We start from the raw sequence: 27,666 nt of genomic DNA on the forward strand, positions 1-27,666 counted from the left end.
CTTGAGTGAGTACTTCAATGTATTTGTTTCACTGAGTAATCTTGCAGTGACTTACCTCTCCTTTCCCCCTGAGAACACATGAATGTGTAGGTGGGGAACAGGAGAAATACATGTGAGCCAAACACAGCGATTGAAAGTTGATAGGTAACTTAGTTTCTCATGCACTGCTTCAAAGAAAAAATATTCAAGTTTGACACAGTGCTCTCTGCTGCCACCTCTGTTCGTGTCAGGAACTGTCCAGAGCAGTAGCAAATTCCCATAGAAAATCTCTCCTGCTCTCCAGACTGGAAATACACCACTTCCAGCAGGACATATAGCAGCTGATAAGTACTGGAATATTTTTTTTTTTTAATATAAGTAAATTACAAATCTCTGGCACTTTGTGGCACCAATTGATTTGAAAGTATTTTTTTTCTGAGCTACTCCTTTAAAAGTGAAAAGCTTTTTCCCAGTAATTGAAAAGCATTACAAAGTTATATAACTTTGTAATATCCTTCAATCACCTATCTGCCTTCCCTCCCCATCTTTCCCCCCTCAACCCCCCACCATGAAGCGAAGTAAACTCATTCTTATCTAATCACTGTTGACCCTAGGCTTTTCTGTTGCAGCCATTTTGTGACAATGACATCATCAAGAAGGCCAGCCTCCCTTTGTCAGATGACTCAGGTTGCTCAGCTCTGAATGACTGAACAAGCTGTAAGCCATCTAACTGTTCTACAGAGTCAGTTAGACATCACAAAACACAAAGTGCATCATGGGAAAGCCTAAACCAGGAAATGAAGAAAAAATGAAGACACCAACTGGAGCTTCAGTTCAGTTTTTTTTTTATCAGCACCAGAGTTGTCCTTAAAAGTGAATCGGTACCGGCATGTAGCCGCCCCCAAACTGCAGGTACCGTGTTGTAGAGGCCCTCGTTCAGTTCGGGGTCTGCCTTTCTCCCGGGGCTGATATTTTAAAGAAAAGCTACTTTTATTACTACTGCACAGCACTGTGAGGAGTCAATCTGGCATGGCCTAGAACAGCTGTGCCTTAGGCCTGCGACGCCTCTCTTCCCCCCTCTCTCACTGCCTCTCTTCATTTTTAGCACACCCCTGGGCTGAATGGAGATGGGGAGAGAGGCGCCGCAGCCCTAGTGCACAGGTGCTCTAGACCATGCCAAACATACTCCCGCCCCACTGTGCTGTACCAATAAAAGTTGTTTTTCTTCAAAATACAGGCACTGGGAGAGAGGCCAACGTGGTTTGTACTGGTGGTTTGGGGGCAGCTACATGCCAGTACACATTCAACCAACAGCAAGCAATAATACATATAATACAATATTTGCAATAACTTTTTTTCTGGCTTTATCATTTTGGAATTGGAGTTTCACTATTTTGGTTGTCTTTCCCATATTCTGTATTGTGCTATATTTTAAAGGATCCAGTCAAATATAGTGTGCTACTGTTTTATATCAATCGCCCAATATCTAGCAGCTGCTTTTCATGTGACCTCTGGTCTGATAAAGCACCACTTAAAGCACAATGCAGAAAGCTTTTTTGGCTTCAGAGGAACAAGTCCCTCAAAATCCCAACACATGGCGGTGCCAGAAACAACTGCGCTTCTGTTATTTGCAGAGAATATATGGGATTTTACTGTAAACAAATACTCATATTTCATGTACTCTTATCCTGCCAGGTCCAGCGTTATCAGTTTCATGAGTGGTATGAGTTATAAGAATGCAACGCAATGGTTTACAGCTTCCACTGATTTTAGCCTTTTGCTTTTACAGAAAACTTTATTGTGTGGTTAGTTACTGTGAAAATATTCTCTGTAGTTGTGTGTTAGGTTCATTTGCTGTATAATTTACTTAAAGGAATTCTGCATGAAATCTTGACATGGAGACTAACTTGCTGCAGAGAAAACATAGTTTAAAGCTTAGCCATGTCTCAAGGTGAAGTGTCACAGGCAGTCTTACCAATTTCTTCTTGCCCAACTCAGTATGATTGACAGGTCCCTTCCTATTTTTGCAAAGCTGGGCAGGAAGAAGCTGCGGTGGCTGTCTCCCAGACACTTCAGAGTTTAAAGTATGACTCTTTCTCAACATGTTCAAAATTGGTTATTCACTGTGCCACTCCTATTGATAAACCTTGACTAATATATTAGTATATGCCTTTCGATTGGAGTTTAGATAGCTAATGATAAAAATATTATTTAATTTTATTGTTATTATTATTATTAGGCTATGTTTACACATCAATTTTTAATTGTCGTTATTTGACACGAAAAACCACGGCCATTGTTGTTTTGAGTATAAAATAGAGGACGTTTTTTTATTTTTTTTAAAATACTACGGCAGCCATCATTACAATGACGACCTCTGATACATTATTCAAGTTTTGGTTCGACATGGCTGTCCTTTTAACACCCTTTCGGGTATGGCTATTTTAAAGTTTCATTCAATAATGTGGTAAAAATTTGTTTATATGTGAACAAAGTAAAATAACGGCACAAATATTTATTGTATACATTGTGTGAACTAATGACCGTTATTTCTATAGACTTCAATGGAAATCATTGAAGACAGAAAACAACGGCCGTTATTTTTCTAAAAAAGACAGCGTGTGAATATGGCCTAATTATTATTAAAAATACTACTTCTACTACTACTACTACTACTTCTACTTCTTATTCATGTAGTGCCAAAATATTCAGTAGCACTTTACAACACAGAGCATGCATATACAGGCGGAATCAGATATCACATAGTAATAAGCAATTCAAACAAGAGCCATAAAAACTTACAAGAGCTTACAATCTATCAGATTGCTTCTGCATGAAGCACTAGAGTGGTCCACAAAAGGGAAGGTTAAGTGCTATAGAGTATGTGTACCATAGTACTGCAGGGAAGTGCTAATAGACAGGTCAGCACAGGTATTTAAGCAGTAAAACATCCGTAGGCTGGTACTACTTGTCCTCAATTGACTCCAACAGATGGCACCAGAGGGCTAACTTGCATTGTTAACAACGACATCTGCACACTTATTGCATATGAACAAAGCTTGTGGTTTTTTTTTTTAGGTTGAATGTGGTTGTTTTAAAATAAAAATATTGTAATCTAAAATTATTGTCACTGTAAATGTTTATTGTTTCAGTTCCTGAAGACCCTCCTCAAAACGTTGTCAAGGGAAACATCACAGCAAGATCCTTCTCTGTAACTTGGGATGCTCCAACTATTGTGACGGGAAAATTTAGTTACAGAGTTGAACTGTACGGTCCCACTGGTAAGTTCCTTCATTAGAGTTGTAGTGTTTGAGGTTGATGCAATTGTGAACCAGTGTCTCTGCTGTCACTCGTGATATGAGTATGAGAATAATGTAGTGCAGTCATTTCAGTTAAACCTTTCACTGCTAAAGACACATGCGGTGACATGACTGCCAGGCTAGACGGTACTACGTTGTGATGGTTATATCTGGGTAATACCACACAAGCTAGCTAAGTAAGAAAGCTAGGTAAGAAAGTATTGACATAAAACTGCAGTTGAGCCACTGGAGAGTAAGGGAAGGAAATACCTAACCCCTTTAAAGTCCTCAATCTTCGCTTGTTATCAAGCTCAGTTTTCTTGCTTCAATAGTGGGGGCAGAGTTATACTTCCTGTTTTTGTAAAGCTCACCATACATTTTTAATATCTATTAGCCAACAGTTATCTCTCCTTGCCTTCCTATGTGGCTGAAACGTTTATAGGTTTCCTATAGGGTAGGCAGGGGTGAAGGGTGTAAGGAAAAGGAGATCTGTTAGATCAGTGATTTTCAACCTTTTTTGAGCCGCGGCACACTTTTTATACTTAAAAAATCCCTGGGCACACCACCAACCAAAATGGCACAAAATGACACTAAAACAGTACATATTATACATATAGTTAATAATATAGATTATAAATGTATTTATACTCACTGTGAAACCTGGGCCTGTTTTCTTCTCCCCATGCTTCTCTCCTGTGCTTCTCTCCCACATGCTTCTCTCCTGTGCTTCTCTCCCCCTTGCTTCTCTCCTGTGCTCTCCACCATACTTCTCCCCCCTACTTCTCACCTGTGCTTCTCTCCACCATACTTCTCCCCCCTGCTTCTCTCCTGTGCTTCTCTCCCCCATGCTTCTCTCCTGTGCTTCTCTCCCCCATGCTTCTCATGTGCTTCTCTCCCCCCTGCTTCTTTCTACCAAACTTCTCCCCCCCCCCCGCTTCTCTCCGATGTTTCTCTCCCCCCTGCTTCTCTCCCCTGCTTCTCCCCCATCCCCAGGTCTCTCTCCCCCATTGTTTTCCCCTGTTTCATAGGGGCACCATAGTTTGGGGAACTTTCCCCGCGGCACACCCGACCATGTGTCGCGGCACACTAGTTGAAAATCACTGTTATAGATCAGTGCCTGTGTACAGAGCTTTTTCATGGCCCAATAATCTCACAGCCAGGGCTGCACGAACATTGCTGGCGATGTTCATGCAGCTCTTTCCTTTGATCATCCCTTTGATCACTGGCCGTGTATCTCAGAGATAACAGAGATGTGTGTATGTGTGTGATGGTGGGTCATCAGTCGAAGATCAAGTCCTTGCTCATTTCATGCTGATTGCTGTCTCTATTACACAGGAAAATATCTGCCTGCTTTGGCAGATAATCCCTCTGTGTAATAGGACAATAAGCAGGGCTGGCGTAAGTACTCGGCTTACCTGGACAAGTGCTGGGGCCCCATCGCCTCCATGGGCCCAGAGAGGGCCAGGTGTTCTGATGTTCTGCCCACTCACTGTAATGCAGGGTGATTAGGCTAAACATCAGAACACAGAGAAAGATCAGGACATGTGAGCATCCTGCAGAGAGAGAGGGTAAAGGACCTGATCACATGACTAGCAGGTCCTCAATACTACAGTGTGGAGAGCAGCCCGACGGAGAGGACAAGGGAGGAAACTGAGCTGTAAGTGCTGTGTCTGTATGTGTCAGTAAGTGTGTATCAGTCAGTAATGTGTGCCAGTCAGTAAGTGTGTGTGTCAGTCAGGAAGTATGTATATGTCAGTCAGTAATGTGTGTCAGTCAGTAATGTGTATGTCATTAAGTGTCAGTGTCAGTGTCATTAAGTGTCAGTAATGCGTGTGTTAGTTAGTGTGTCAGTCAGTAATGTGTGTTAGTATATGTTAGTGGTGCCTTAAGTGATTGTGCATAGTGGATGGATGTATGAGGAGCCTGCTGAGGCTCTGTAGCCCAAGGGCACAGAAAAACCTGGAGCTGGCGCTGCCTTTAAGGTTGTATTAGATGGCACGACAGCCATGTAAGGGTGTAAAAGGGCCTTTATCTTAAGTCACACAATTTGAGTGCCAGCTTATCTCTCCAAGAACAAAAGGATATGGTGTGGAAGAATTTAATTTAAGGTGAATGGGCAGCTTAAGGGAGGAAAGATCTCAGCTTTTCACTGTCATCTTTTCACGATTATAACATCCACTGACTCAAGGGGATTTTCTACATTTTATCATCCTCCTTACCAATGCGTGCTATCTGACTGTAACATTTGGGCATGGGCCTTTTTTTCTCTACTAGAAGAAGATAGATTAAGAGGATAAGCTTTGATCAAGATGATGTCTTATCTTGTCAACTTGCCAACTCCATACTGTAACTCAAATGTGTCCAGGCATCCTAATCACAAGATTTTTGCCTTCTTTAGTTCTGGTGCATATGTGTTCTAGTACAGCATAGAAAAAAACAGTCTTCTGACAGTGGCTTAGGCAGCCCTATTTATTAAAGCTCAGTGTTTAGCCTATCTGTAGCAGTTATGTGTTTTGAATCTTTTTCTCATTGGTGGTTTAGGCGTTTGTATGTTACATTCTTTCTTTAATTGATTTAATCTATGCACTGACGTTGTGGTGAGCCTATGATGGGCTTGTGTTTATGCTTAGCAGCCAATCTGAGGAGGCAGAGCTGCACGGGGGAAAAGAAACAGCAGCCTGGACCTAGTCTCAGACTATATTAGACTCTCTATAAACACCCTGTGCGACATGTATCATCCGGCGTACGGATGATTTTCGGCGGAAAGTGCCGATTTGCGTATTTTTTTATTCGCAAATGGCCGATTTGCGAATAAAATATTCGCATATCGGCACTTTCCGCTGAGTACGCCGGGGGGCGGGGAGGGGGTGTGGAGGGGGCGTTACGGGGGGCGCGGACTCAGAGTCCACGCGATTTATCATTTTTTCCGCACAAAGATACGCCGAAAACCTACTCCACCTTTCAGGTGGCGTAGGTTTCCGGCTGTGCGCACCGACGTGCACAGGATTTATGTAGAGGCAGTCCGCCTCTACATAAATCTCCGTAGCGCCGGAGATGCGGGGACATTTATAAGTCCAGCGTAAAAAGCGCCGGACTTAATAAATGTCCCCCCATGACTACACTTTGGTCACAGATTACAGCTCGGCACTAACGGAGCTAAACTAAAAAGCAGCTATGTAGCAAGATCTGAGTAAAATAAACAGCAGATAAAAATAACATACAAGTAGTGACTTGCATAAGTTTTTCATTCCCGACTAGACAGTTGCTTCAAATATTTCAGTTTAATGCTTATAAAATTAGGACATGAGGCATTCTTTTTCTTACATGCTGAATTCTTTTCTTCCCAGGTCGTATTCTGGATAACAGCACAAAAGATCTCAAGTTTACTTTTACTAACCTTACTCCTTTCACAACCTATGATGCATACATCAGTGGAGAAACAAGTGCAGGTGTTGGGCCCCGATCCAACATATCTGTTTTCACTCCAGCTGAAGGTAACGGCATTTCTGTTACAGTATTTACGTCTTGGCCGAAATACAATATATAAATGTGAAAGCATTGTAGTAACCGATGCAGGAAAATTGTATTAAAGCCCATAAAGTCCACAAGATGATTACGAAACCATGCAACAAAGTAAAAATTACGCACTAGCGCGCAGACACACACACACACATATAAAATTATCTTTCTATTTTTCAAAACAATCAAATGGCAAGACTTCAAGGTAGGAGACAAACAGCACAACAAAATACCGCCCATTTTACTAAATGTTCTTTGAACATTTTTGGGCTGTTTTCATCCCAAAAAAACAACTGCCTCGCATTATATCAGTTGTTTTTAAACGGCTGCTGGCAATACTTTACATTATGGTCAATGGTGAAAAAGATAGTGTATCTGTGGCCCATATAGCAGTGTCAGCAGCAGAAACATGTAATTCAGCTGCTGTAATTTGTCACTGAATACAGCTACCATGGCCGCTGTAAACCACGAACGCTGTATTAGGGCCCTTGCACACTGAGCAATTCTCGAGGAATTGTAGCTGAAAGACTTCTGCTTGAAATTCCTCGCCTATTCTGCTCTGGCAGAATTTGAGCGGAATTTGAGCAGAATTTGAGCGGAATTCGAGCGGAAATCAAGCGTAAATCAAGCTGAAATCAAGCGGAATTACCAGCAGATTCAAACCCCATTGACTTCTATAGGATTCCTCTAGCGGAATCCGCCCAAAGAATTGACATGTACATTCTTTGGGCGGAATGCGGATTCTGCGCGGATTCTGTGCGGAATCCGTGCGGAATTCCGGACGGAAATTTACTCTGTGTGCACGGGCAGTCGGAAATCCCATTGTTCTCCATGGAAAGAGCAATGTTGCATTTACACGGGCGGAATTCCACGCGGATTCCGCCCGCTTTTTATGGCGGAATTCGGGCGGAATTCCGCGAGAATTGCTCCGTGTGCACATACCCTTTGAGTGGAATCCGAGCGGAAATCGAGCGGAATGCAAACGGATTTCAAGCACAATTTTAAGCAGAATTCAAGCCCCATTGACTTCTATAGGATTCCTCTAGCAGAATCCGCCCAAAGAATTGACATGTCAATTCTTTGGGTGGAAAGCGTATTCCGCGCGGAATTCCGGATGGAAATTTCCTCTGTGTGCACAGGCAGTCGGAAATCCCTTTTTTCTCTATAGAAAGGAGCGATGTTGCATATAAACAGGCAGAATTCCGCGCATATTCCGCATGCTTTTTGCGGCGGAATCCGTGAGAATTGCTCAGTGTGCATATACTGTACCCTAAATGTGCATATATCTTCAAAATGTTGCAAAAACAGAGTTTAAAGAATAGACATGCAAATTAACATTGTAGCCACATGGTGGCAGTATTTACTAATACGTCACCTGTGAGAATCTGTTGTCCAGAATCATCTGTCCTATTCTAAGTCAAACTTTTTTTTTTAAACAGCCCAATAGTGATTGTGATGTTTTCATAAACTAAAAAAAAAAATCTTGTATTTTATTTTATTGTTTTATGTATTGTTTATAGTTTTTTTTTGTATAATTTGTAACTGAATTTAAAATGGAAAGATAATAATAATAATAATAATGCTAATGATAACAGGTTTACTTCCATAAAAGAAAAGCTTTATTCCATATACAGTTTTAACATTGTGACTATGGAGGATATCTATGCTATGTTAAAAGACACAACTCACTGACCGCTGCACTGTGTATTTAGCAATTTCTTAAAGTTAAGTAACCCTTAGTTTTTCAACCAAGTCATACCTGCTAACTTTTGAGAATGAACATCAGGGAACATAGGAAAAATCATGTACAATGTGATGTGCTATGTAGGCAATAAAGATTTTTTTTTTTACCAATTAATATAAGATGGCTCTCCAACAGACTTTAAATCACAAATAATACACATGATCCTCTAAACTGATACGGACCATGGTTCAGACCCCTAAACAGATATACTGTATATCCCCTTATATCGATACAGATACCCAGAGCTTCTCAATAAACGTAGTTCCCTAGACCTCTGAAACAAATATGACCACTAGACTCCCCAAATATGTATTGATCCCCAAAATAAGGCCTTCTATATACAGACCCCAGACCAGACCCCCTATAATACAGACCTCAGACTAGATCCATTTAATAAAGTTACCTAAATTCCCTAAAGAAATGCAATCCCCCACCCTCTTAAAAAAGTACCCAGACTAGACCCCAACTATGTAGACTCCAGGCCAGACTTACCATTTATACAGAACACCATTTATAAATTCATACAGCTCATACAGCTCAGACCACAGATCTTGTCATCCCCTCCTGAGTCAGTGTCAGCACAATGGGGCAGATTTCCTATTGCAAAGGCACCAGAATTACATGACTTGCGCAGTCCTTGTCCAAAGTGGTTTGGCTTCATGAGAAAGGGGTTGGATTTGATGAAAAAAAGACCATGTCCTAAATGTGTCGAAAAATGTGCTGAAATGTTGGTGCAGGATTTTGGTGTATACTAAGGGAATACTTGACCTAATGGCCTAAACATAGATTTGACTAAGACCAGATAATCTACAGATGCATCATATTTACAGAACAGCTTGAGCAAATGTGATAAAACCATGATCAATTGAAAACTGACAGTCTAGGTTTGCACTAAAAATAAAATAGTATTAGTAAACTCCCCTCATTGTCTGTGGCGGTGTTCATGAATGAACAGGGGTGCAGGAAAGAGTAAAGATGAATATAATTTAAGGGCAACCAGTCAGTTGGGTTCAGCTCAGAAAAATACTAGCATCACAAAAGCAGCCATTTGATTATTTATAATTTATTTTTCATCACATGTCTCTGAACGCAGCCCAATCTATAAAAGCCAAAAAATGAAGTTTGGAAGTAATACATGCTTTATATAAATTACCTCTAGCTAGTCATGGGTGTGTAACTCTAAGAACAAGTTACCCTGGCTTGAGTTGTAATCATGCTTATTGAGGCGTGATTGCCATTGCAGCCCATCTGCTGCAATGTCTTGGACATCACCTATCGCTGGCTGTGGTGCTGGTTCAGTGGTTTTGTCAGATTATGTGGACGTTTTATGCTTTTATGATACAACCAGCAAGATCTGATGCTTACAGCCTAGGACCCAGTGACTAGTTTCCAAAAGGGCCTGCTAGTGCTGAGCAAGTACTAAAACTCTTGAGTGCTATTTACTCAAGTTGAGTATTTTTCAATGCTCCAGTGCTCAACTTGAGTAATGTGCCCCATTGAAATCAATAGGAGACTCAAGTATTCTGTAGATTTATAATTTGGGCTCCGGGCGGAGCATCCGCTTTCTTTTTTACATTTTCTATAATGAGCCAAATAGCGGCTGAGGTGGGACGCCAGTAGCAGATTATAATAGGTCCATTTTGGGTGGGACCCTGGGGCCCTGAGCTCAAGGGGGGCCCATGGTCACCCAAACAGACTTATACTTTCATTAATGTATTGCCTCCTGGCTATAGTTCTGACATGTTTTGCAAAAAAAAAAAAAAAAAAAAATCACAACTTTTTTACAGCAATTTTAAACAAATCAGTGCAAAACTGCAGCCAGGAGATATTTCAGTAACATTAGAGAACATACTGAAAGACCTTAACATGTGACTATGATGTCATCTCAGGTCCTGTACAGTCTGCACTATGGAATTATAAAGCTACAGGTGTGAGGAAAAGAGACAGGCGGAACAATCAGTGAAGAAAGGATTACAGGGTGACCAGTATGGGGTGGGGGCAGGAGCATACAGGCTTACCAGTCTGGGGTGGGGGCAGGATGATACAGGGTTCCCAGTCTAGGCTGTGGGCAGGGGGATACAGGATAACCAGTCTGGGGTGGGGGCAGGGGGATACATGGTAACCAGTCTGGGTTGGGGGCATGGGGATACAATGTGACCAGTCTGGGGTGGGGGCAGGATGATACAGGGTTCCAAGTCTAGGGTGGGGGCAGGGGGATACAGGGTAACCAGTCTAAAGTGGGGGCAGGGGGATACAGTGTGACCAGTCTGGGGTGGGGGCAGGAGGATACAGGGTAACCTGTCTCGGGTGGAGGCAGGGGGATACAGGGTGACCAGTCTAGGGTGAGGGCAGGAGGATACAGGGTGCCCAGTCTAGGTTGGGGGCAGGAGGTACAGGGTGAACAGTCAGAGGTGGGGGTAAACGGATACCGGGTGACCAGTCCAGGGTGGGGGAAGGGGGTTACAGGGTGACCAGTATGAGGTAGGGACAGGAAAATACAGGGTGAACAGTCTAGGATGGAGGGCCATTAAGCTTGAAGATGTGCAACTAGCATAAAATGGCCTGTGGAACGCCCCTGCATTTGTTTGTCTATCACACAAATGTACATTGCTGTATTTTATCTACAATAAACAACCACTCTATGCATTGGTGAGTGTCACTAAAATTCTATTATTGATATGTTATACAGAGTAGGGTCCCATTTCCCTTATGTACGGTACAGTACCCAGGATAAGGCTGCACCACACGGTCACTGTGCGTGTCAGCCTTTGTACAGCAAAGAGTAATTCCTCGCTCAACTAGAACCACTAATAATGCCAGCAATCACCACTTTCTGTGCAAATGCTGCTGCACACAGCAATCGTGTTGGGTAGTCTTGGGTAGCACACAGCAATCGTGTTTGGTAGTCTCCCCTCTGGGTACAGTCTATAAAAATATACAGTACATTGGGTGAACGGGACCCTGTACTTTATAGTGCTGTGTGGCAGCGCTAGATCATATTAGAGCATAGATAGCCCTACAGATCTACTCAAACGTTGGTGGTAGCAGAGGGGCCTGTGCTGCTCCTTCTTGCTGTTACGAAACGGAAGTACATATGTGAATAAAAATTTATACATTTATTTTACTAAAGTTATATGAATAAAACTTTATTAAAGCAGAGAAAAAAATCTCCAGAGAATTCATTTAAAAACCTAGACTCGGTTTTCGGTGGAATGGATGTAGTCTATTGGTGGAAAATATACTTAAAATTACATTTAACATTCTATTGTTAGTGATAATCATTCATCTGTGGTCATCTTTGCTTTGAAAATATGTATCTCCAACCCTAAATCTTGGGGGGCCATTGTGCATTGAGAGATGGCTTATACAGGCTCCCTGCAGGAATGACTGCCCTTGTCCACTCTGTGTAGATGAGATATGCACATGTCAGTCTATGGATATACTCCAGGTGTCCTGTCCACACACAGCAGACTGACTAATTCATCCTGCAGGTTGAACGTGTGAACAAACAATGCCTCCCTTGTAGACCTGGTACTGTGATACTGTTTAGGACCCTGAAAGCTATTTTAGTGAGCACATGGCTCATTTACCCTTTTTATGGGATTCTCCCAAGCTACTTTTAGATATCATAAATAATTTGTTCAGACAAGTTAAGACTTATTTGGCAGTACTATGTAAGCCAAAGAGTCCTCATGGAGGTACAGCCACAAGGTCTCCAACATCAGCCATAGTGACTCTCTGCCAACTAAGACCCAACCAGCCACACACAGAGCCCCAATTTCCGCCCACAGCAACCCCATTACTGTCCACAGTATCTATATTCCCATAGGCAGCGTTTCAGTAATGAGACCTGCTGCTGGAAAACAAAAAGAGCTCCTTAAGGCTATGTTCCCACAATGTAAAAACAAGAACAAATAGTAAAGATGCTATTCTTTCCCTACTGCGCTTCCCCAGTCACACCGCCACAGACTTGTCTTGGCTGTGACAGCCAATCACTAACCACTGCTAAGCTGGGAGCCTGAAGACTCAGGAGGACAACGGGGGAGCGTTTTGAGGTAAGAATAGGCTCTTTATTATTTTATAATAAATATAATAATATAAAATGTAAGTTTAAGCCTTTAAAGATCTTTTATTCAGAAAAACTCTATGGACAGTCTTTCCCAAATAAAAATTCCCAGAATGTTCCAAGACTGTCCGTTACCTGGTATCGCTGATCATGTACGGCTGATTGGAACAACTGTACTGGCCAATATAGACCTAAATGTGTTTTCAAAATGTTCCTCTCACGATCAATTATCAGCTCACTTCTATCTAATGTGTACAGTTATAAAAGAGGTTCTGCAGCAGCTGAGGTAGGTAGTAAAAGGAATAATATACTTTGGGGGAGATTTATCAAAGGGTATAAAATATAGATTGGTGTAAACTGCCAACAGCAGCCAATCACAGCTCAGCTTTCAGCTCTGGTAACATGAAAGCTGAGCTGTGATTGGTTGCTGTTGGCAGTTTACACCAATCTATATCTAACACCCTTTCATAAATTTGGGCTTTTATGTGTAAAACTCCAGGTTTTACTCATGTCCCCTCTCCTCTGTCCCCCGCGGCTGTTAAAAGCCTGTAACAGCGGCAGGTAAAATAGGGGAGGGGGCAGAGCTCCCTTACCTCCCTCCTGTTTCCCGCTCTCGGGGCTTTGTTATATCGCAGAGCCCCGATGGATATAAGACAGAGAATTCTCCCTCTTCAGAGGGAAATTTCTGTCTGGAGCCCTATAGATGCTGCAGTGTCTATAGGGTTAATTGACAGTACCAGAGCGGTGCTGACAGTTGCGGTGGATCCCCGGCTATCACTGACAGCCAGGACATGCAGCGGATGTTGCTGCATCGATGTTAATTTACTGTGAAGCGACAGGATGGGGTTATATTAATAATTTCTAATATATAAGCTCACATAAATGTACGATCACTCAATAAAATAACAAAATACAGTTACCAAAGGGTTAAGACGTGCCCTTTAGCCCAGGCTTTAGTGGTCAAGTGACATCATAGTGTGATTTTGACCTCTCTACACTACTGTGGTGATTAGCATTGACACCTTTGTTTCCCCTGCCAAAGAGCTGGGTGGGACTTGACACGTTATTAAGTGTTTCTGGTGTAGGGGAACTCAGTGTGAGAGCAGTGGCACTTTAAAGCCCCCTACATAGTCTGAGCAGCCTGTGTGGAGGGCGAGTTTAGGCCTACTGTACTTGTGATCTCTTAATGAAGCGTCAATAGTCTCTGTGCAAACAGAGGACTCTCTAATTGTTCTGATTAGGACCTGTGAAATGATATCCTCTGCTTGTTGCCCCCTTTAATGGTCCCTTTATGTGTGGTAAACACTGGGCTCTCAGTACACAGAAAGTAAGCAAGAGGAAATGTTCTTATGTTTTACTTACCTTATATACACACACATAACATTACATCCAGTCACATGGGTACTTTGTATTATGACAGTGAGTAGAAAGAAAGGGAAGTGTTGCTCATATACATTAAAAGCTAAATATTTTTCAGTTATTCCATACTTTTTGTCATGGGTTGCTAACCCAGCACTGATCTGTAACACCTACGGATGTGCGCATAGGCCCTTACGAATAGGTCCTTATTCTTTCCACATTTGCGTAGAATAAAGGGATGTGTGAAAGACGCTATGTACTTTAGCTCGAATATAGTATTATGACTGCTTTGCAGAACTTGAGCAAGTTAAAGTCAGTTTGCAACTCCAGTTGTAGAAGTGAAAGATGTTGTAGTCAGGAGAACCTCTGATCGGGGCTCCTGCCGGGCTCCTGGGTACCCGAGTTGGGAAATGTAGTCTTAAAGGGGTTGTCCAGCGAAAATCTTTTTCTTTCAAATCAACTGATATCAGAAAATATAGATTTGCAATTTATGTCTATAAAAAAAACAAGTCTTCCCATACTTATCAGTTGATGTATGTCATGCAGGAAGTGTTGTTTTATTTTCAGTCTGACACAGTGCTCTCTGCTGACATCTCTGGCTGAGACAGGAACTGTCCAGAGCAGGAGAGGTTTTTTATGGGGGATTCATAGAAAACCGAGACAGAGTTCCTGTCTCGGCCAGAGATGTCAGCAGAGAGCACTGTGTCAGACTGAAAATAAAACAACATTCCCTGCAGGACATATAGGAGCTAATAAGTACGAGAAGGCTTGAGAATTTTTAATAGAAGTAAACAAATTTATATATCTTTCTGATATCAGTTTATTTGAAAGGAAAAGATTTTCGCTGGACAACTCCTTTAACGTCGTTTTACATTGGCTGATTTGGCTGGCAGGGACACTCACTCCCATTATGGGCCATGTAAAAGGACCAGCAATCAGCAAACTAACAAGAAATCTCTCATTTATTGGGCGATCGCATCTTTGTGCGGCCATTTACATCATTGTTAGTTGGATGCATTTCTGTCTATGTAAACAGCAATGTGCAGCTGACTGTGCTGAAGATAGTAGGCAGTACCAATGATTGCGGCAGTGTTGGGCTGTGAAAAGGGCCCCTTACATTTTCAGGGCCACTGATCTATATTAACAGTGCCCCACAGTAGCTTCTGATTTCAATTCTCTCATGTGTTCTGTGAACCAGGAATATATTCTGTAAAGTTGTGGGAGAACACCTTCTGCACAGGACATTAAGACGTGTAAGAGCAGAGCACTTGTTGCACAACTTTCACCTCTCTGTTAAGATTCATACACAGAGGCAAATTGGCATAGGGTATGTTTAAAAGTTTAACCTATGCTAGTTTGACCCCATAGGGTACTAAGAACATACAATATTTGATGTTTGCAAATTAAAGGGAACCAATCAGCACGATTGTGCTGATATGGTTCCCTGCTGCACAGCATACAGCACCTCTGTAAAGCTACCACTGCAGCCACAGTTGGTAGCTTTACAGTTGTGAAAAAGAAGTTTTATTCCCCCACATCCTCACGCAGGGGAATAAAACTTCTTTTTCCATCTGTAAAGCTACCACCGCAGTAGCGTCTGGTAGCTTTGGGAAGCTGCACAGCAGAGGTTCTGTATGATGTGCAGCAGGGAACCATATCAGTACAAATGATTAAAATAATTCCCATATTAACATGCATGTTCTTTGGGCTAAACACATCTATAGTGATGAGCGAATAGTGAAATATTCGAATATTCGATATTCGTGCAAATATCTCCCGAATATTCGAATATTCGATCGAATATTCAATCCCATTAAAGTCTATGGGAACAAGTATTCGATCATTGAAAAACATCTATTCGACCACTTGGAGGTAAAAACCGGAAGCTGGGGGAATTGAACGCTTATCGAATATTTATTGAATATTCGGTGAACTATTCGATAATATTCGATAGATCGAATACCTTACTATTCGATCGAATATCTATTCGATCGAACAGTATTCGCTCATCACTACATATCTACCATGTCTAGTATTGCTTATATTTTGGCTAGATATTGTCTAATGTCTATGGGCAGTTTTATTGCGTAAAGGGATATTATTTGTACAGCTATAAGATATAGAGGTTTTTAGCCTGTGTTTTAACACTGGCCCTCTAATCAACGTGCCACCATTCTAGAATAGAACATAATGGCTTTATCAGATGACAGAAAACTGTTGTGCAAGGACACATAATCAGTAATGTCAGGTTAGCTGGCTTTTCTTGTTTTCAGCACTGGGATACAATAGAGATTCAGCCCATCACATACATTTCTATGTTGGTCTAAGTTCATTCAGTAGACATGGGGGCTTTAAGTTTCTGCAACTGTGACACTGAATACACAGCATGTATGTGGTACTTGACTGGTATATATACTAGGAAAATCCAATGTATTCACAGAATTTTGCAGCGAATCGTATGGAGAGAGGGTTTTCTTTTGATGTGTGTTTGTTCTGTATGTAAGGATCCCACACCACCAACTTTATTTGACCACACTTTTCAGTATAACTTTGAACAAAAGTTAGTTGTTTTCTTATGGCATCCAGTGGTAGATGTATACATTTATATTAGCCTACATGGTTAAACACCCATAAGCTAGCCATGGGTTAGAGGGATATTTTTAAATGATTGTCTAGTATTTCAAAGCAATCTGCTTCTTGCTTAATACTGACAATATAATATAGCTCTATGATGGCCTAGTATAAGCACTGACAATATGATGTGGCCCTATGATGGCCCTGTGTACCCGCTGACAATATGATGTGGCCCTATCATGGCCATTTGTACCCACAACAATATGATGTGGCCCTATGATGGCTGGGTGTACACGCTGACAATACAATGTGGTTCTATGATGGCTTTGTGTACCTGCTGACAATACAATGTGGTTCTACGATGGCTGTGTGTACCTGCTGACAATATAATCTGGTTTTATAATGGCTGTGTGTACACGCTGACAATACTATGTGGTTCTATGATGGCTGTGTGTACCTTCCTACAATACAATGTGGTTCTATGATGGCTGTGTGTACACGCTGACAATACAATGTGGTTCTATGATGGCTGTGTGTACACGCTGACAATACTATGTGGTTCTATGATGGCTGTGTGTACCTTCCTACAATACAATGTGGTTCTATGATGGCTGTGTGTACACGCTGACAATACAATGTGGTTCTATGATGGCTGTGTGTACCTTCCTACAATACAATGTAGTTCTATAATGGCTGTGTGTACACGCTGACAATACAATGTGGTTCTATGATGGCTGTGTGTACCTGATGACAATACAATGTGGTTCTATAATGGCTGTGTGTACACGCTGACAATACAATGTGGTTCTATGATGGCTGTGTGTACCCGCTGACAATACAATGTGGTTCTATGATGGCTGTGTGTACACGCTGACAATACAATGTGGTTCTATGATGGCTGTGTGTACCTGCTGACAATATAATGTGGTTTTATAATGGCTGTGTGTACACGCTGACAATACTATGTGGTTCTATGATGGCTGTGTGTACCTTCCTACAATACAATGTGGTGCTATGATGGCTGTGTGTACACGCTGACAATACAATGTGGTTCTATGATGGCTGTGTGTACCCGCTGACAATACAATGTGGTTCTATGATGGCTGTGTGTACACGCTGACAATACTATGTGGTTCTATGATGGCTGTGTGTACCTTCCTACAATACAATGTGGTTCTATGATGGCTGTGTGTACACGCTGACAATACAATGTGGTTCTATGATGGCTGTGTGTACCTGATGACAATACAATGTGGTTCTATAATGGCTGTGTGTACACGCTGACAATACAATGTGGTTCTATGATGGCTGTGTGTACCCGCTGACAATACAATGTGGTTCTATGATGGCTGTGTGTACACGCTGACAATACAATGTGGTTCTATGATGGCTGTGTGTACCTGCTGACAATATAATGTGGTTTTATAATGGCTGTGTGTACACGCTGACAATACTATGTGGTTCTATGATGGCTGTGTGTACCTTCCTACAATACAATGTGGTTCTATGATGGCTGTGTGTACACGCTGACAATACAATGTGGTTCTATGATGGCTGTGTGTACCTGATGACAATACAATGTGGTTCTATAATGGCTGTGTGTACACGCTGACAATACAATGTGGTTCTATGATGGCTGTGTGTACCCGCTGACAATACAATGTGGTTCTATGATGGCTGTGTGTACACGCTGACAATACAATGTGGTTCTATGATGGCTGTGTGTACCTGCTGACAATACAATGTGGTACTATGATGGCTGTGTGTACCTGCTGACAATACAATGTGGTTCTATGATGGCTGTGTGTACACGCTGACAATACAATGTGGTTCTATGATGGCAGTGTGTACACGCTGACAATACAATGTGGTTCTATGATGGCTATGTGTACCCGCTGACAATACAGTGTGGTTCTATGATGGCTGTGTGTACACGCTTACAATACAATGTGGTTCTTTGATGGCTGTGTGTACTTGCTGACAATACAATGTGGTTCTATGATGGCTGTGTGTACACGCTGACAATACAGTGTGGTTCTATGAGGGCTGTGTGTACCCGCTGATAATACAATGTGGTTCTATGATGACTGTGTGTACCCGCTGACAATACAATGGGGTTCTATGATTGCTGTGTGTATCGGCTGACAATACAATGTGGTTCTATGATGGCACTGTGTACACGCTGACAATACAATGTGGTTCTATGATGGCTGTGTGTACACGCTGACAATACAATGTGGTTCTATAATGGCTGTGTGTACACGCTGACAATACAATGTGGTTCTATGATGGCTGGGTGTACACACTGACAATACAATGTGGTTCTATGATGGCTGTGTGTACCCGCTGACAATACAATGTGGTTCTATGATGGCTTTGTGTACACGCTGACAATACAATGTGGTTCTATGATGGCTGTGTGTATCGGCTGACAATACAGTGTGGTTCTATGATGGCTGGGTGTACACGCTGACAATACAATGTGGTTCTATGAGGGCTGTGTGTACCCACTGACAATACAATGTGGTTCTATGATGGCTGTGTGTACACGCTGACAATACAATGTGGTTCTATGATGGCTTTGTGTATCGGCTGACAATACAGTGTGGTTCTATGATGGCTGGGTGTACACGCTGACAATACAATGTGGTTCTATGAGGGCTGTGTGTACACGCTGACAATACAATGTGGTACTATGATTGCTGTGTGTACATGCTGACAATACAATGTGGTTCTATGATGGCTGGGTGTACCCGCTGACAATACAATGTGGTTCTATGATGGCTGTGTGTACCCAATGACAATACAATGTGGTTCTATGATGGCTGTGTGTACACGCTGACAATACAATGTGGTTCTATGATGGCTGGATTTATACGCTGACAATACAATGTGATTCTATGATGGCTGGGTGTACACGCTGACAATACAATGTGATTCTATGATGGCTGGGTGTACACGCTGACAATACAATGTGGTTCTATGATGGCTATGTGTACACGCTGACAATACAATGTGGTTCTATGATGGCTGTGTGTACCCACTGACAATACAATGTGATTCTATGATGGCTGGGTGTACACGCTGACAATACAATGTGGTTCTATGATGGCTGTGTGTACACGCTGACAATACAATGTGGTTCTATGATGGCTGTGTGTACCCACTGACAATACAATGTGATTCTATGATGGCTGGGTGTACACGCTGACAATACAATGTGGTTCTATGATGGCACTGTGGACTTGCTCCTTAAAAGGAAGTAAACAACTAAAATCTGGGACAGAAAAAGTGGCTATTATTATCAGTTGTAGATGTATAGTATAGGTTGAAGTAGACTGCATAAAAATTATACATTCAAGTACTGATAAAAGTATCTGTTCTGTGTTTTTTTAAAAAAAATTTTTTACTTTATCTCTTTATACATTTCTAGTACCCAGCGCTGTATCTGATTTAAATGCAAAAGAAGTAGAAGCCAACTTTATAACAGTTAGCTGGAGAAGACCGCAGCAACCAAATGGCATTATTACCCAATACAGGGTTAGAGCTTTTGTAAAAGAAACAGGAATGGCCATTGAAAATAGAATTCTCACAGGAAAATATAAGGTACTTTCCTATTCTTTGAAATTTGTGTTTATCTTGTAGCATTGAACAATTAGTAATCACTTATTGCTTTGTGAGTGTTTTCACACTTTGCCTGATCTACAAGTCTTCTGGAAGATTAGAAAGAGACTCCTTTTCTTTCATTTACACCTACTTGGTATAGCTCAACACCTACAAGTGTTTCCTGTTATTTCTTCAATTAAAGGAGTGCTGATAAGATTGTTTGGGGCAGCGAAGTTAAAATAAAAAATAAGACAAAACCAATTATTATTTTTGTTAATAAGCATGTATGATAGGCACTCATTTCATTGCTACATTATATATAGTTATTAGATCCCTATATATTTTTTTTTAATACATTAAACCATTTTTCAACTAGACAAACATTTGCCTCTATCTTTTGTCTCTCTGTCACTCTATCAGGAAGTAAGACAAATGGCCTAGTATGACTTTTGGAGTTTTCCTGTCAGTGTATTGGTGACACTTATTGCTGACATAATGTATTGCTGCATAGAGCAATTTTCTACCATCAAATGTATTTGACACCAAATGTTGCTGTTGTTGTGTCAGGGGATGTAGTTATAGAAATAGCAATCATATCCCAGCTTTTGTCCCTGAGGGGGCCCAAAAGAAGAAACCAGTAATATAAACAGCATTTGATACACATGATGGATTGGGAGGCACTGCTACAAGTTATAGATAGCTCACATGAGACAAGCATACAGCAAAAGACAGTCTGTATGGCTTATGTTTGGTAAACCACTTTTTTACAATAGAATTCTCCGAAAATTTATCAAGACCAGTGGTCTTACATAAAGACCCACCTCCATACCCCCTTCCAGATTTACTGAGAGATGCACGCATGGCAGGCGCGGAAATCTACACCAGTTAGCAGGCGTAAATAATAATAAATGATAATAAATCAGGCCATACCTCCGGCCTTTCCGTGTCCCCTGCCCACCCATAAGGTGAGCAGAGTGTATGTTGAGGAGGAGGGGCAGATTTTTGTGCAAACCACTCAGTTTGTGCAAAAATCTGAACCTTTTCCCTGGCGTACATACTTGATAAATTCCCCTCCATTCTTATGCATTAGATTTGTATTTGTCCAGGTACATGGATATATCGTACTCATCTTTAAGGGTGGATGCACATGTGCTGAAATCAGTTCTATTCATCTGAATGGAGTTATTTCTGCAATAAACACATAAAAGGCATGTCCCCTGCCAGCATACAGGTTCACAGGTTTTATGTAGATGTGCCCACCTCTACAACAATCCAAGGGCATTATTGATCCCTGTGCGCCTTTAGTGAAATCTATCCCTTTCTCAAGATTGTGGGTATCCCAGAGATCATACTCCATACCTACATCAGACAGTTAGTTTGCAAGGACAAGCTACATGTCAAGAGGTCACAGGTTGCTATTGGATACTCCATCTGTAACATGTTTTTTATATCCACAAAAAAACCTCTAAAACAGAGATGAATGGAGTCACTGACCTCCATTAGTAAAACACAACAATTCACTCGCTTCTCGAAGGACAATTATTTATTGTATTCACAAAGCTGTTAGAATAATAGAGAATATCAAATAAACATCAGAAGTTTAAAAGCATTAGTGTTTCACCTCTGCGGTTTCTTCTGGGGAATGACCTCCTCTTCATCGCTTCTAGCATTCCAACCCATAAAGCTCAATAACATTTCAGAGAAAAAACTATCTGTAATGTCAAACACATTAGTGTCCTTTACAAGCACACTGTTAAAACTAAAAAACATGTATTATAAAAGAAAAAAAAAATACATCACCTCTTAATATACAACATACACAATTTGTACCAGAAAAGGCAGTAACGATTTCAAAGTAAAACATATTGAATAAATGACATATTCCCCGATAGAACAGATAAATATTATGCTTTTTTAAGGGGATATCCATGATAAAAAAAAAAAAAATCACAGCTGCTTTTTTTCCAAAAACAGTGCCACACCTTTTTCCAGGTTATGTTTGGTATTACAGCTCAGCTCTATTCACTTTAATGGAATTGGGCTCCAATACCACACCCAAACTGGCTCTGTTTTGGGGAAAAAATAGCTTCTGGGATTTTGATGAAAAATCCCATTATTATAAAAGTAGAAGAAAAATTAAATAAATATACAGTACTGAGCAATAGTGGAAAAATGATTGCAGTGTCACGTTGTGATTTGTTCTACAAGATGTTTGGAACAACCTCCCTGCCTCCTACAAAAACTGTGGGCAAGGGTGCAGAGAAGAATTTTGCTGTTTTGAAGGCAGGTGGTGACACTGAATATTGATTTGATTTATTTTCTGTTCATTCACTTTTAATTTTTTCACACCTCCCTAAAACCTTTGCATAGTGCTATATTTAAATAAGATATTTTCAATCAATTGGATATGCATGTTACTGGTACTGTGATATTCTAAAGTTCCTGTACTTTCAAGCCATTGTTATTTGGTAGACGATGTCACAAGTTTTGACTGGTAGGGTCTCACCCCTGAAATGAATAGGATAATGATAAAAGAGTGTCATGCAGCAGGAGCACGCTTCACTTATCCTCTGTCAGTGATCTTTGTCCAGGCAGCCCTGTAGACTTAGGGCCCTATTCTACCGGACGATTATCGTTAGCATAATCGTTAACGATTAACGATCTCAAACGACCGCTATTGCGAAAGACCTGAAAACGTTCACTCATTTCCATGGAACGATAATCGTTACTTATGATCGTAATTGCGATCGTTTCTTCTTCCGTATTTCTTCGCTATTGCGTTCGTATCTATTGCGAACGACCGAACGATGTCTTATTCAATGCGAACGATTTGCGAACGTTTTGCGAACGAGCAACGATAAAAATAGGTCCAGGTCTTATAAAGCGATCAACGATTTCTCGTTCGGTCGTTAATCGTTACTGCATTTCAACCGAACGATTATCGTTTAGATTCGAACGATTTACTGATAATCTGAACGATAATCGTCCGGTGGAATAGGGCCCTTACAAGGTAGCTGCATAGATAGAGATAGCTGGGAGCCAGGAAGGGAAATGTGCTTCCAGGCATTTCTCCCAGCTTGCTTTCATGATCAGTAGGGGGTCCAGCTCTAAGGGTGCCTTTAAACAGAGAGATTTATCTGACAGATTATTGAAGCCAAAGCCAGAAATGGATTTGAAAAGATGAGGAATCTCACTCTTTCCTTTATTACCTGTTCTCTGTTTATAGTCTGTTCCTGGCTTTGGCTTCAAAAATCTGTCAGATAAATCTCTTTGTGTAAAGGCACCCTAAGACCCCAACTGATCAAAACTTTTGACTTGTCCCTGTGACATAACATGTGAAGAAGTCCAACCAAGTCAAAATCTTCAAATATTCAATTTTGTGGAAGAAACTATTTAATGAAAGTGAATATGGTCACATTGCCATACTGTATCTGCGACCTAATAGACATTAGAAGTACATTTGGTTTGGAGTTCTGATTGTGGTTTAGCTGGGATTTTTGGCTATACAATGCATATTAAATCATAGCCCACGTCTTACATCTGAGCTCTAAAGCGACTGTTTAAATCAATGAATGCCCTGATATTTTTGTATCTATTGGAAATATGCATGATATGGAATGTTCCCTTACGTCCACAGCGGCACAATTGGGGGTTTATTGCCCCTGTGAGGCTTGGCAGGACAAAAGAATATTTAATAGTAAAATAACTTTAATAACATAACTGAGTTGGCCCCTCCTCCCTCAGGTATAAGAGGAGGCCGGCCCTCAACGCCCGTGAGTTATTTTTTGTCCTGAGACAAGGCAGGACGCGCTCCCCCTTCACCCTTACCCCCCTCCAATCTTACCTTAGCCTGCTGCGCGGGCATCGGTCAGTTCGGCGGTGGAACGCAAGTGCGTTCCACGGACCGCGCGACCGGAAGTGACGCGCATTTCGTCACTTCCGCTTTCGGCGGCACCGGTCTCTGTCTGGGAGCCGTGCTCCGTTCTGTCAGGCAGGATCAACCAGGTATGTGGGTGGCTGTAGAGCAGAGATGCTCCGGTCCACGGCAGGACTGACCGGGTTTCTGTGCGCGCGGGTGGAGGGGGGAGGGTGGTAGGTGGGGGGGCGGACCATTGGTTTGGCGCCGTTTACCATTTAAAAGGAGCTCAGAGACACCACAGTCTTGCTGTCTCTCTTGGGAGCCAGCTTCTGTCTCTCTGGGGCATATTTTTATTTCCCTTAGATTCAGTATGGAGCCTGCAGGGGGAAAATCATCTGCTAAAAGACACCACCTGACTTGCAGGCATTGTGGTGTGTATGTTTATTTCCTCTACTCAGTGTATAGTTTATATACTAAACTACAATTAATTTTCCAGATATTCCCTTGCCTGATGACAGCGAGTTTACTACTTGCCTAGCTTGCAGACCTAGGATCCAGGATAAGGAGGAACCCTCCATCCAGGACGTTGTGATTTGGGTCAGTGATTTAGTGAAGTCCTCAGTGGATGACCTCAGGGATTCCCTCACTCAATCAAGGTAGTGTGGCTCCTGCAGAGGTACGGCTTCCCTCTTCATAGTACTGATAACCCTCTTTTCCTTAGGAAAAGACCCAGGAGGGAGGAGGGCGCTTCCCCTTCACTGACTGAGGAGGGCTACAGGATCCTGGACGAAGTATATTCTTCGGATTCTGAAGCTGAGAAAAAGAAAAAAGAGAAATTTCTCTTTAATCCAGATAGGATTTCCAAACTTGTGAAATATGTGCAGACAGTTACACAACCGTCTGAGGCTTCCTCTAGCGAGACTAGAGCATTTAAGATGGACGACTTTATTTCGGACCTAATAAAGTCCGAATGGAAGAAACCAGACAAAGCCCCGGCCATAGGTAAAAGATTCTGGGCCCTGTTTCCCATTGATGAGGAACAGTCCTGTTCCTGGATGGAACCACCTAAGGTGGATGTTGCCATCTCTAAGTTGTCAAGAAACATACTGGTCCCAGGAGATGACGGATCAAGCTTAAAAGATCCGATGGATCGCCGCATTGAGGCAACTTTAAAAAGAAGTTACACTACTGCGGCTGGACAAAGCGCAATTGCTATTGCTAATCATGAAGTCTCAATAGCCCTCAGGAAATGGCTGCAGAAAATCCAAGAGGATATTGATTCAGGAGTCAACCGTGATGAGATCCTTGACTCCTTTAAGGAGGTAAATCTAGCCATGCAATATGTCGCGGACTCAGCCACTCACCAGGCCAGATTAGCAGCCAGATCTATAGCGCTGTCCACTGCCGCTAGAAGAGCCTTATGGCTCCGTCCATGGTCGGCGGATAACCCGTCTAAATTTAACTTATGCAACATCCAGTATTCTCCAGGCAAATTATTCGGTCCAGAATTGGACTCCTTAATGGAAGAACTCTCAGATCGTAAAGGCAAGTCTTTGCCTACTACTAAGAAGTCTTCCTTTCGAAGGTATCGGGACAGGTCCCCTCCAAGGGACAGACAGTACCGATACAGAGGAAGAGGAAGAGGGTCCGGTTACTCCAGACGAGGAGGTACTTCCAGGGGGAATAAGTCTCCCCCTAGGAAGAAAGACTTCTGACGCCAGTCTACCGGTCGGAGGCCGCCTCTCCTATTTCCTTCCAGCCTGGGAAAGGTTGATCAGGGACAATTGGGTCCTAAACATAATCAGGAGAGGATATGCCCTATCCTTAGAGCCACTGCCACCAGGAAGGTTCGTGATTTCATCGCGACTTTCTCCAGACAAACAGAAAATAATGGAGGACTCCATATTAGACCTCATAAGGAATTCTGCATTAGAACCGGTTCCTATGGAGGAAAGAGGGCAGGGAGTATACTCTCCAGTATTCCTCGTCCCGAAACCTTCAGGGGAAAACAGACTGATCATAGATCTACGGTTTCTCAACCATTACATGCCCAAAAACAGATTCCGTATGGAAACAATAAAATCGGTGAAATCCGTCTTGAACAGGGGAGACTTTCTAGCATCCTTGGATCTAAAGGATGCTTACTTCCATATTCCAATTTTTCAGGATCACAGGAAGTACCTGCGCATAGCGGTCCAGGTGGGGAAGAGGACGTTACATCTTCAGTTCAAAGTTCTCCCCTTCGGAATTTCGTCGGCACCATTTGTTTTCACAAAAGTCATAGCTTCGGTGGTAGCGGTCCTCAGGCTGCAGGGCATTACAATCGTCCCATATCTGGACGATTGGCTGTTGATGGCCAAATCCCAAGACCTTCTCAGCCGGAACGTCTCTCAGACTCTAGATCTCCTCTCCAACCTAGGCTGGCTGGTAAATTGGGAGAAATCAGACTTGACTCCCTCTACCCAGAAGACCTACCTGGGGTTTATCATAAACACCCAGGAGATGAAATTATTCCTCACTCCAGAGAGGAAAACAAGAATCCTAGAAGGATACCGCTTTCTGAGAGCTCCCCGACAGGTCTCTCTGAGGACCCTGATGAAGTATTTGGGACTTCTAACATCTACAGCGGAGGCTGTGCCTTGGGCATTATTTCACATGAGGGCTCTCCAAATGGAGGTACTACAGCGGTGGAACAGATCAACTATGGACCTAGACAGAAGGATCAGACTTCCGCTGCCTATAAGGCAGTCTCTAAGATGGTGGTCGAATATAAGAGACGGAGCAGACATAGAAGAACCAGACTGGGTAGTCTTGACCACAGACGCATCCGGCCTCGGCTGGGGAGCCCATCTAGCTCAGAGGACAGCGCAGGGCAGGTGGTCCTCATCAGAAAGAACCCTCTCTTCCAACGAGCTGGAGTTAAGGGCCATATTCAATGCGCTCAGACATTTCGCACCACTTCTTCAGGGTCAAGCGGTGAAGGTAAGAACAGACAACATTGCTTCTGTATATTACCTAAGAAAACAGGGTGGCACCCGGTCCAGACCTCTCCTCCACGAAGTGGAGAAAATCCTACGCTGGGCAGAACAGAATCTCTCCAACATCACAGCAGTCCACATCAGGGGTACTCTGAATGTCCTGGCAGATCGTCTAAGCCGGGATATGACGACTCCGGGGGAATGGTCCCTGAACCGGGTGATTTTCAGCCAGATCACAGCCAGATGGGGCCAACCGGAGATAGATCTCATGGCGACACGCCAGAACGCGAAGCTGCAGAGATTTTGCTCGCTTTACCAGGAGGACGACCCAGAGATAGTGGATGCGATGTCCATCACTTGGAACTACAACCTAGCATACATATTCCCACCAGTAGCCATGATTCCAAAGGTCCTAATCAAGATCAGACAAGACAAAGTCCCGGTCATCGCAATAATCCCATTATGGCCAAAGAGGTCGTGGTTCTCCCAGCTAATGACCATGAGTCGGGGAGATTATTGGAGGTTGCCACCCTGGCAGAACCTGGTGTCTCAGGGCACGCAGCACTGCCAGAACCTGGGGTCTCTACATCTGACTGCCTGGAACCTAACCAGTCCCTATTGAAAGCCAAAGGCTTCTCTACCAGGGTCATGGATACACTTACTCATTCAAGAAGTGAGGCCAC

At 42.4% G+C, this 27,666-nt stretch overlaps 1 protein-coding gene across 3 annotated transcripts in view; it reads left to right on the forward strand.

Annotated features, from left to right (window-relative positions):
• Window positions 1-27,666, forward strand: part of PTPRQ (protein tyrosine phosphatase receptor type Q) — a 284,668-nt gene that overhangs the window by 93,788 nt on the left and 163,214 nt on the right. For all 3 annotated transcript variants that reach the window (XM_069973994.1, XM_069973980.1, XM_069973987.1), the window contains 3 exons: window positions 3,132-3,260; window positions 6,626-6,772; window positions 19,974-20,146. In XM_069973994.1, the coding sequence (XP_069830095.1) occupies window positions 3,132-3,260; window positions 6,626-6,772; window positions 19,974-20,146 (449 nt within the window). The remainder of the gene's footprint in view (window positions 1-3,131; window positions 3,261-6,625; window positions 6,773-19,973; window positions 20,147-27,666) is intronic.

The sequence above is a fragment of the Dendropsophus ebraccatus genome, chromosome 1 (assembly GCF_027789765.1).
Source record: "Dendropsophus ebraccatus isolate aDenEbr1 chromosome 1, aDenEbr1.pat, whole genome shotgun sequence".
In the NCBI taxonomy this organism is placed as follows: domain Eukaryota; kingdom Metazoa; phylum Chordata; class Amphibia; order Anura; family Hylidae; genus Dendropsophus; species Dendropsophus ebraccatus.